Genomic DNA, 12,455 nt, shown 5'->3' with positions numbered 1-12,455 from the left:
TTGGTCTCTTAGTGGCGTCACGTCAGGCAAGCGGTTGAACGCAAGTGGTAAAACAAAGTTCTTGGAGCTTGCCGATTGCCCTTTTATATATATATGTGAAAGGTGTATTTTTCTCTGGAATACTGTAAGTATAATTTTAAAACTTTTTTTACAATAAAAGAATGTACTACACTATACAAACTCTCTCCTTCTATATATGAGTGGTAGGCCTCCCAGACATCTGCAGCCCAAATAGGAAGATTGGAAGGACCTGCAGTTACTACATCTCCCTGTTTACCAAACTTAAGCGCCCACATGCAATACTGCTAGGGTTTTTTTGGGGATTCTTTTTGATTTCTTTTATTTATTTATTTTGCACAGCATTTTTGCATGAGTATTGATTATTGTGATTAATAAACACAATACTCTTTTGCGCTGTGGTTTGATTCACTTTATTAGGGAATATAAAATGAACAGCAGCAACAGAATTAGTTTGGAAGTTTAGGTTCACATAGTGCAGGTTTTTTGGTATTTATTCATATTGTTTATTTATCTCTAATTCCAAGCATGACAATTTTTGATGTAGTGTTTTTTTCTTTTAAAGATCCAGATTACCATTTACTAACATTAGCATTCTGCATTTGCATTATACATTGTACATTTATCAAGCATTTTAATTTAGCTGTACATTATTAGACAGAGTTCAAAACATGGTGTACAGTGAACCATAGAAGCTTAGACATCAAACATTTCTGAATCCAATACCAGTCAAATTTTTATGTAGTATAAAAAGGCAGATATTGCAAATTCTGAGTATGTAGACTATACAGTAAGTCACATTTTTGATTGGAGCACGTTTCACCTTTTTTTAAACAGTAAAACACATTATAACCTTTGCTTGCCTGTGCCATAGTGACCCCTGTCTACATTTGTGTTGTGATAGATATTCTTAGCGTCTTTAACATTTATTACAAAAACGAACTTGGCATCAATATGGGCAGATTTTTATTTGACAGTCTAGCTTGCTCCAGACATTTTTATTGAACCAGTAAAAAATGATATTGCTACTGTATAGTTTGCTGGCCAGTTGCATGCAAAGGACCAACAATATAAAAATAATAGGCATATTTTTTTTGTATGTGTTTACAAACAACAATTTAGGTTTTAGAAGTGAAATGTACATGTTTTCAAGGGATTGCAAATATATTTTGAAAGAAAAAAGCGTGCAAAGGGCATGTTAAAATGACAGAATATAATTTTTAATTGTCTTGCATATAAAGATTTCATTTTAAATACATCAACATTGTAGAGGTGTTCTCTTGTTTCCACTTTCTGCTATATATTTATGATGCAGTATTGCTAGTTATATAATACACACCCAAGTATGTATCACTGCATATACAAGGAAAGACTTATGCCTTGTACACTCGTCTGACTTTTGACCATGCAAAAGTCCGCTGTGAGTCTGTCATAAGTCCGACGGAAAGATAGAGAACAGGTTCTCTATCTAAGGTTCGTTGGACTTCCGAGAAAAAAAGTCAGATGGAGGCTACACACGGCCGGACTTTCTGAGAAAAAAGTCCGTCTGACTTTTTTCCTTGGAAATTCCGGGCGTGTGTTCGAGGCATAAGGGATACTGTAGCCTACTACACAGGGTCAGTCTCAATGTTTAGGCAAACAAAGTCTGTGGTAATAACATGCAGCAAGCTAAGCATTAAAACATGACTCTACTATGACTATGAGAATAACATTTCCTACAAACCTATGGTACGAGCGGAAGCTTTCTGCAAGTCCTTAAAGTGGTTTTAACGGGATGAGGTTTACCTTAATGCATCCTCTGTATAAAAGTAAAAAAAAAATTCCATAATCAGCTCCTCCTCAGCTTAATATTAAAAGCAAACTCCCCCATCTATCCATGTCTCCATGCTTTATTTTGCTGAGAAATCACGTTGAAAAACACCTTCTAGCAATTCTGCTGTGGCCATTTTTAGTAAGGGCAGATGATTCATGTAGCATTTACTTCCTGGAATCCATCTGCCAATAGCTCAGCCATGCAGACAGGAGGATGTGCTTAGCTGAGAGAACCCCTCCTCCCACCCTGAAGACTCCTGGGATGTATGACATAATTTACCTAGGCCGAAAAATTAGGAAGTAACTGAAGAAATGTGAAAGAAAAGTTGACATGATATGCTTTCCTATCGATTTTACTAATGCTAGCAGCATAAGGATTAAAATAGTTAATGTTGATTAAGAGTGAAGTTCAACTTTAAGGTGCACCTCTGGGCAAAACCTTTTTTTTATGTTTGGATAAGGTGGGGGAAGGGTTAGCCCCTCTGTCAAGTTTTTATTGCTTTCTATGTCCCCAGTGGGGGGATTCACCACTCTATTTATATTGTAAACCATTCTCACAAGAAAGCAAGGGGATATCTAAAATTTTAGAGTTGTACCCTGAAACAGATTTAAAGGGGTTGTAAACCCTCAATGCTTTGCACCTTAAAGCATTCTATGCATTAAGGTGGAAAACCTTCTGTAGTGAAGCAGCCCCCCAGAGCCCCCCTTTTACTTACCTGAACCCGATCGTTCCAGCGATGGGGACTAGCACAGCAGCTCCAGTCACTGTCTTGGGTCTTCATTGGATAGATTGAGCAGCAGGTGACCTTGGCTCCCATGCTTTCAATCAAATCCAGTGACATGGGATCCGGGCCGAGTCCTGCTGTCTGTATCAATGTACGCAGCAGCAGGACTCCCGTGGGGGCACTCGAGAAGAGAAGGAGCCAGGAGCACCACTGAGAGACCCCAGAAGAGGAGGATCAGGGCCACTCTGTGCAAAACCCTTGCACAGAGAAGGTAAGTATGACATGTTTGTTATTTAAAAAAAAAAACGTACCTTTACATCCGCTTTAAGGGGAAGACTTCCAAGGGGGGTGGGGGAGGGGGACATTTGTTATTTGTAAAATATCCACTAACTTCCTGTTGAACAGGAAGTGAAGATAAATTTCCCCAGTGGTACACAGAGAGTCAAAATAAACTGTCAGAGGGGTTTAATCCTTCTGCAGGCTATTCAGTACTAAAAGTTTTGGCTATACAAACATTTCACGTAGCAGTTATCATGGATCATGCCGTATTCTTTGGATTGGCCATTGTTGGCTAAATTAGGTTACAGTTAACTTGTATTGTTTAACTTGATCTGAATATAAATTTGTATTTATTGCCTGATTACTCCTGATGATCAAGTCTAAACATTTACAAAAGTATAGTATTCTTATAGATGAAAACTAACACTCTGCCGGTGCAGAATTCACAAAAATACCAAACAAGATTGTGAACAGTTCGATCATCATAGAAGTCAGGGCATCTGGGGATGCAAGCTACAACAGCAGGATTGCAAGATGTGCTGACAGCACAGCTATCCTGGCATGGTACTCAATGTGATACAGAGGACAGTGCTGCAAAAAAGGTCAGAAAGCAAAGCATCTGCTGTTAAGTGAGGCAACAGCTGTAAAACGTCTCAGAGGGCCTGATGAAACATACTGCGCTCTGTGGTTTGTTTGGCTTCAATACATGCAATAATATGTGCAAGGCTTGTGTCTGCAGAAGAGATCACACTGTGTGTAGTCTGTAATATACCTAATCAGCCTATGAATTTACAGCTCAAGGCTTTCAAAGACAATGCTGATGTAATGTTATGCAAAAAAGTCACATGAAAAATGTATTATTATTATTAATAATAATAATAATTTTAGTATGGTCATGTTTTGGCCTGTTTGGTTCATGTACCAGTGTGCAGGTAAATTGTTGTTTTAATGGTCATCTTCCCATACTTATGTGTTCCCAAATGCAGCTTCTTTTGCAGTTTGACTACATATGAACTGCACCTAAGTTACTGCACTCAATGGTACTGAGTATATAGGTGTAACAAAACAATAGATACAGCATAATAAGAGCATTGAGACCTTGGAACAGAGGTAAACATCCCTAATGGTATCCACTAAACAGAGACCTGTGTTTTCAACTCAGTTGGAATAATGTTAACCACTTCCGGACGGCCGTACGACTATATACGGCCGCAGGGTGGTTCTACTTCTCTGGGGCACCGTGTTTTTACGGCCGCCCCTTTCCGCGTTCCCCGAGCGCGCTCCCAAGGGCGCAGCGGGGAACTTCTGTGCTGGCCGTGTCCCTTGGACACAGCCAATCACAGATCGCCGTGAACGGTTTCCGTTCGCTAGGCGATTTGTGCGGCCAATGAGAGATGATCTCATATGTTTACATATGAGATCATTTCTCATTGCCGGCTCTCACAGACAGCGTGCTGTCAGGGAGAGAGGAGACCGATCTGTGTCTCTTGTACATAGGGACACAGATCAGTCACCCCGTCACCCCCCTTCCCCCACAGTTAGAACACGATATAGGGAATACATTTAACCCCTTCCTCACCCCCTAGTGTTAACCCCTTCCCTGCCAGTCACATTTATACAGTAATTAGTGCATATTTATAGCACTGATCGCAGTATAAATGTGAATGGTGCCAAAAATGTGTCAAAAGTGTCGTCGCAGTCGCAATAAAAATTGCAGAAAAAAATAATAAAAAATAATAATTCCTTACCTTATTTTGTAGGCGCATTAACTTTTGCGCAAACCAGTCGCTTATTGCGATTTTTTTTTTTTTTTACAAAAAATATGTAGAATACGTATCGGCCTAGACTGAGGATAAAAAAAATTTTAAAAAAAAATTGAGCTATTTATTATAGCAACAAGTAAAACATATTTTATTTTTTTTTCAAAATTGTCGCTCTATTTTTGTTTATAGCGCAAAAAATAAAAACTGCAGAGGTGATCAAATACCACCAATACCACCAATACTACCAAAGAAAACTCTATTTGTGGGAAAAAAAGGACGTCAATTTTGTTTGAGAGCCACGTCGCACGACCGCGCAATTGTCAGTTAAAGCGACGCAGTGCCGAATCGCAAAAAGTCCTCTGGGCAGGAAGGGGGTTTAAGTGCCCAGTAAGGAAGTGGTTAAAGTGTAAGTCCAACCTAACACTAAAATCACTGTATCTACAGACATCCACGATCTAACACTTACCCATCTAACCCTGTAAAGAAGAAATCAGTATACATAACTTTTCTGAAGCCGGTCCGATCCGGTCTCCAGCGGCAGAAGCTCTGTAGCGTGGGATTGGGTCAGATTGGCTTCAGAAAATGTATGTATACTGATTTTTTCTTTACAGGGCTAGATAGGTTAGTGTTAGATCACAGATGTCTTTAGATGCAGGGATTTAGTGTTAGGGGGGACTTCTACATTAATGTTAAAGCAGAGTTCCAGTAGTTTTTTGTGTTTATTAAAAGTCAGTAGCTACAAAAACTGTAGCCACTGACTTTTAATAAACACACACTCACCTGCCGCACGATCCAGCGATGCAGCTGCATGAACCCTTGGTTCTCTTGCTTGCCTCTCCCCAGTGCAGGCATTACAAGTGTGGGCACCTGGTTGTGACAGCTTGTGGCTTCACAGCCGGGTGTGGACTGCGCACGCATGAGTCACGCTGCGCCTCCTCAATGGACGGGCTATCTTTTGGGACATGTGACATGTTCCAGAAGATTGCAGAGAGGGAGGGGAAGAAGAGAACTTCAGCTCGAGTCACCTAGGTGGCCACAGTGGAAGTGGAAGCTGGGTACCTGTCAAAACTAGGTAACTGCTCCCCCCGCCAAACAAATGACATGGCAAATGTGGAATAAAGGGGGGTAAGAAGTGCTTGAAGTGGAACTTCTACTTTTGTGTGGAACTCCGCTTTATTGTGTGCTACGTTAAGGCAGACCATTCATTTATAAAGCGCTGCCCTGCATGGCAACAACAAAAAGATCTTGTGTTACCACAAAGCATAGATTTGAGGGGGTTCTCATACATTTCAACCAGGTTGATAGAGATTTTTTTTGTGACTGCAGTTGTTATGGTAGTGTCCTTTGTGGTTAGAGTAAGCTCTGTTTGCTGTTCAGTAATAATACAAACCTTTAGATCTAACCTAATTCTGATTGCAGAGCTATAGTGAAGACAAGGCAAGGGTGTACCAGACTGCTGCAGAGAGACCACTGTTCTCATACAGAAAACATCAATCTTTTATCTGCAGCTAAATGCCAGGGTTTAGGTTTTTTGCCGCCACTGGAGTTGATTTAAACCAGAAAAACAAAGGTAGAACATAACAATGTATCTTAGTATACTTAAATGTACACGTAAAGTTTAAATTTATGTTGTGGTTTAATGCCAATATAAAGAAATGCCAAAATAATGCCGATCAAGTATACATGGTAAAGCTATTTTTGTAAAAAAAAAAAAAACTTTCTTCCAAGAAAAGGTAAATTCTTAAGAATAAAAATGTATGTGGTATGAAATCATCAAGACAGAAAGTACACTTTTTTCATACTAAAATATATCAGCATTTTGAGTGTCAAAGGGCTGCTGCTCACAGGACTGCATATGAAAATGCCGATACCATGCCAGTTTTTACCTAGAATGAACTGTTCCTCTGCAGCCACACTCAGTAATGCTTTCATTTAGATTGTTAGGACAAGCAACTGAGCTGTCTTGCAGTCCCCACAGCAATTTTGTGGTGTAATTACATTACCACTGCACTGATTATAGTGAAACAGCTATGTCATTCAATTGAATATGTAGAGGAAAATTAGTTTAGTGCAACATAGCTCATGTTGATTTCAATGAAAAACACAAAGAGGGAATTTTCTTTTTATGCTTTTAACTACAACAAATTGTAACAACCAAAAAAACATGCATTGAGCAAGCTGTGCATTCCACGGCCCATTTGCATGATTGGTAGTTGGATATTGTGGTAAAGTGATAGTATTGGCTCTAACAGTGATCTCATAATTCTGTAAATACAAAGATCCTGCTATAAAGCATATGACTAACAATCTGATAGTTGACCATTTCCCAAACCTTTGCAAAGACAGGGCATATACTTACCACAGTCAAACTGGGCTCATGAGACATTAATTGTTTTCAATTTTTATATCATATTGTCTTCTGGTCCAAACCAATAGAAAACTAACATTTGTTTTCCAAAATTCCAAAAAGTAGCACTACTGATCTAAGCCACCAATTATACAAATGTAATTAATAAGCACATTCACAAATAAATGGTGTGTAAGACTTGCACCACTGTATTCATACATTTAATATATTCAGTTCAATTAAACCTCTGTAGTAAGGCAAAGAGGGCCTTGTGTTGTAACTGTAAGATACATCATTTTGCAAACACTATGGAAGTAGCAACATGGAAGTAAAGTCATGTAAATGTTTCTTTGCAGTTTTGGTGCCATGTCTAGCCAGCTTTTTCCACATTGTTGTACAGAAAATAAATAATAATAATGATTCAAACCAGCATGTAGGTTAAATGTAAAAATGTTGAGCATCTATTGGTTGTGTTGCAGTGCCACCAGAACCTCCCCTGATCTTCCTCATAATTTGGTAGATTGTATGTACTTGTTCCCTTGTTTTTAAAGAAAAAGGCCTCCTATATAAAAATGTATTAGGCCCCTCTCTGCCTATTGATGTCCACGAGTGTCTCAGCTGTCCAGATGCTCCTTCCTGATTGGCTGAGAAACAGCACTGGAGCCATTGGCTCCTGATGCTGTCAATCAAAGTCAGCTAGCCAATCAGGGGAGAGAGGGTGAGGGGCCGGGTCAGGGGTCTGTGTCTAAATGGACACAGGTAGCTGTGACTCGGCTTGTGTTCCCCCATAGCAAGCTGAAACAGGAGGGAGGGACCAGGAGCACAGAAGAGGGACCGAAGTAGAGGAGGATCGGGGCTGCTCTGTGCAAATCCACAGCAACAGAGGAGGTAAGTATAACATGCTTGTAATTTTTATAGGGGGAAAAAAAAGAATCACTTTAATGTTGTTTTTTTCTAGGGAATTATGGTCTCTATAGCACATACATCTTTACTGGGGTCCTAAATAAAAGGAAAAACCTGATGGGAATCAAGGCCTACTCTCATCTTAATTTGTTCACAGCTGTACAGATACGTTTTCAAGTCATGGAAAACATATATATATATATATATATATATATATATATATATATATATATATATACATACACAGTATTTTGTAAAGGTGTCCTGCAAATGTTTCTTTGTGAAGATGTCCATTTTATTTACCGCTAACATAATGTGCAGCACTTAAAATGTTTCCTGTTAAGTACAGTGATATAATCTGTGTAATTTGATTACTTGGAGGTTTACCAAGTCTAAGAAAGTGTCTAATGGAAAGGTAGAGATTCTGTGTATGGGTTTTGTTGACTTATCTTGGTCACTGAATGTTCAGCTAATTATTTAATACTACAATATGGCTTTTTTCCAGCAAATGTGTTTCCTTTGGGTTAGTCCTTATCATTGCATCATACAATTCCAAATAGTCCTGTGCCTACTTTTTGAGCAGACAAACATAAATTTACCTTATTTCCACATAAGCCCTGCACTTTTATTTCCAGGCTTTCAGAGATGGATATAGATTGAGTATTTATAATGTAAAATAGCAAGAGGTCGTCATGGCCAAAACAGTGATTACAAACTTGATTAGCATCCAAGACAAATGGTGTACCCCAAGGCAGCCCCAAAGCTGTGATCACAACTGGCTCCAGAGCTTGCCAAGCAGCCAGATGCCTTTATTGGAAAGCTCTTTGCTGCAGTTTAGCACCTGAGTCCTAAGCAAGAGAAAAAGTCTGACCTTGCACTCCCATGTGACGCCAGATCATTGCCGGAGAATGCTGCGTCAATAAATGATAAAGAATCTGTCCATGTTATTATTATCTTTTCCAACTTGCACGCCACACTTGTAAAAATATATTCCGGGCCTTCCAAATTTCCTCTAACATGGCACAAAGCAAAACACACAAACATCTTTTTATTTGAAATAAAATGTTGTCTAATCCAAATCAAAATATGTTTATTTTCTTTTTGACATGTTTTATTGAAAAATTCCAGTCCAAATAATAAAGGAATAGTAGTAATAATATTTACCATCACATTATATATTTACACAGGGTGAAGTTAAACAAAAAGGCAGCCGTTACATCTGTACTGACCTTTTTCCTGACCAAGTGTTCTGTGTTAGCATTTTAGTGGCAACGGAATCAAAACATATTTTCAAATCTTTTCCTTAAAGATATAGTCATGTTACGTCTATATTAATAGAATGTTATACAATGTTGGCTATTATTAGAAATGAAAAAAAAAAAAAATTTTAATTTAAGCGATATCTAAGTAGCTAGTAGAGCTTTATTTTATTACATTGAGGAACACGAATTAAGGAATTTATATTGGATGTACAGTATATGTGTGTAATCTCCTTCTAGAATCAGTACCTTGGTGCAGGATTCAGCATGAGAAGTCCTATTGGAAAGTTAACATTGGCATATGATTAGAATTGATTATGCTGTTGCTAAATTGTATGAGTTTGGTTATCATTTATGTAGAAAGATTTGTGCTTCTAAAAAATTTTTATCTGGCCAAAGATGGATCGAAATTTGGCTGGTTCAGCAAGGACTGGTTGAAATTTGATCCACCTATGGCCATTCATGTTCATGAGAAGTCAATGTAATGACTAACTTCTCACAAAAGGGTTTGATCAACCCTGCAGCCAAGTAGCTGCATTTGTGATCAGTATATTCTGCCAGCAGAGGATTCCCCACTATCAGAATACAATAGCATAGCCGGGAGGATTCCTCCATCCATCCCATTTGTGTGGATTGGGGAATCCAATCAGTTTTTTTGATCAGCCTACTGGATGAACATATCCATGCATTGCACGCTTTAGATATATTCTTTTAAATGTTCACTCTACCCAAATTTTAAGATTACCCATTGAAATGTATGTGGGGGGGGGGGGGGTTGCTTAAAAATTCCAAGCTACTGTTTTTTTATACTTCCCAACTGCTAGAAGTCTCTTTATTACTGGCCGTGCGGTGCTCAGGGAAGGGTATCACCTCTGCAGTTTGAATACTCCTAAACATGGGAGTATTCCAAATCCTGTGTACCAGCATCCATAGTTGGTCAGGGGACTGCATTATCCAACTGGTAGCATCACCCTCTGGGTCTCCAGCCCCACCCTTCATCCAGTTCTATATGATTTTTCAAAAAGGACATGATTTTCAAAGACAATCATCATGCTGCACTTGCAGTCAGCCGATTTGGTTGGATTTGCTTTTTGAGCCTAATGGAGTAAACTACATAATGGTACCCATAGACAGTCGTTGATTTGTTATTTAAGTCTACCAGTGTTGTAAGTACTGGTCGATAATCCAGTTGTCTGAGAGTAACCTCAGACTTTACTAGATAATGTAGGTACCAATATACGAATCATACCGGGGTTGTGTTTATGTACAGAAAATGCAGAATTTATTTTTTTGCGGGTCAAAATGCTTTAAAATGTCTGCATGGCTGTCATCTAATGACTATAATTGTGTCCCACAGGATCTCAGTAACATAGCTAAGCACATCTAGACCAATGACACGTGGAAAACATATCTTAATCTGTACTTCGCCCTTTTTTCCCAAACATAATTTCTTGAAATGCTTGTAGTGATTATTTGTGTGTCTGAATTACTCTATTGTAATGGAATTCTATGTAGCTGGTATAGTATTTTCTATTGTTTTGTCTTTTGTGACAGTTTCAATAGACACATTAACAACTGCTGCTAGTCTGGCTGACAGTATGTATGGTTACAACTTTCCCTCTGTTCAGTTTTAACTCCATTTTACTCTTGAATGTCACTTCAATTCATTTCTTTTAGAAGAGATTTCATTATTCTTCCCAGGCTAGGATTAGGCTTCTGGGCATAAATTTGAAAATGTAAAAGCTGTAAATCTGTTGATTTCAGAAATTGCCTATTAAGTTGTTAATTGTGATGCTTTTTTAATAGACAAGCATATTAATCTTATAAAGAATCTTTTATATTTTTGCTTAGAGGACTCTTTTCCAAAGTTTGGCATACTTGAATCCAAATTATGGCTTAAAGTGACTCTGTCAGTTTAAAACATCTATACCCTGTATATTGTGTCTAGTATGCTGTGCAAACTGGTCAAAGCACTGAGGTTTCCCAAGCCTGCTCACATAGATAGGATACCAAAAACCCATGCAAGTTATATGTATATCAGCTCATTTTTGGTCTGCTGGTGCAAAAAATCGCAGTGTGCCTGCGTTCACACTAAAAAGGGTTCTCAGCAATATAAAGCTCTCATCTTCCACAAGGAGACCATAGCAAATGTAGATTTGTAATACAAATGAGTCTGGTCCACTCATAACTCGTTCTTGCAGTGCCATGTGTTGTGGAAAAAGCAGCTGGATGAGTTTTACAGCATTAGCATTGTGTTTTAAGGGTTAACAGAAAATAATGGTAATACAGAAAGAACCATATATAGTGTATTTTACTGTTTCAGATTTTTCTATTCTCCAAAACCAATACGAAAACAGCTCATACCAGTGTGGCTTCTTAGCATAGACACATACATTTGGGCAACATAGATATGCATGTCTATACATATAGCTTTCCAAAAAACATATTTGCATGCAAATCCAAATGGTTTCTTATATTTGTGCCTAGCTGCAGTGGAAATCTCTTGATTTGCATAGAGTTTGAACATTAAACTCCTTCCCGAGCAGACTGAAGCTTGGATAACTTTTGTGTCATAGCCAATTAAAGGATATAGTGGTTTAAACTGACAGACTTGCTTTTTATAATCTAATATGGCTTTATAGGCAGCTTCTACTGCACAGATCTGTATGATCGTTGTGACAGCAAACAGCAGGGAACCTAACTTTGGTAAAGTTATTCCTAAAGGTAAATACATTTACAGTCCTGAGGCGAAATGTGTAAAACACTGAAATACCGGTAACTTGAACAGTGTTTGATCACAGGCCCCCAGGGAACTTGTGATGAGAGTGTAAAGAATGGTGGTTTAAGACTTGTTCAATTAAAAATTGTGATAACAGTAAATGTTCCAGCCTTTCTTGTTAAATTAATCTCTTTGATTAATGCTGAATTACCTTCATAATGAGTGACAACACATACTAATGATTTCTATTTACCATGATTTCTTTACAGCCCAACAGCAGCGGGCAAGTCGTTGGGAAGGTGCCTGGCCACTTTACTCCAGTGTTGGCCCCATCACCCCATCATGGTGCAGTTAGACCAGTGACACTGACCATGACTGACACAAAGCCTATCACTACATCAACTGAAGGTGAGGTTAATTGACTAACAATGGCATGTTATAACCCATTTATTTATGAAAAAATTATCTTAATTGTACAGTGTAGGACACAGGCGTGTACCTACAGATGATTGGACATTAGCAAAGCTTTTGAGGGCCCCATTCCATGGGTCCTCAGTTTTCTGCTAGTGCCCTAAGGTGATGGACCTCTTCTCCCTTGCAGAGAAATCAATCTTAGTTTAACTAGTTCAT

The 12,455-nt window shown here is 38.5% G+C and overlaps 1 protein-coding gene across 6 annotated transcripts in view; it reads left to right on the top strand.

Moving 5' to 3' along the window:
• The window catches only part of NFIB (nuclear factor I B), a 288,819-nt gene that overhangs the window by 227,570 nt on the left and 48,794 nt on the right, over nucleotides 1-12,455 (top strand). For all 6 annotated transcript variants that reach the window (XM_040358479.1, XM_040358473.1, XM_040358481.1 and 3 more), the window contains one exon: nucleotides 12,095-12,233. In XM_040358479.1, coding sequence (XP_040214413.1) covers nucleotides 12,095-12,233 — 139 coding nt within the window. The remainder of the gene's footprint in view (nucleotides 1-12,094; nucleotides 12,234-12,455) is intronic.

This window comes from Rana temporaria, chromosome 1 (assembly GCF_905171775.1).
Source record: "Rana temporaria chromosome 1, aRanTem1.1, whole genome shotgun sequence".
NCBI classification, from domain to species: Eukaryota; Metazoa; Chordata; class Amphibia; order Anura; family Ranidae; genus Rana; species Rana temporaria.
The sequence above is the reverse complement of the archived record's forward strand: the minus strand, read 5'-3'. Positions and strand labels throughout refer to the sequence as shown.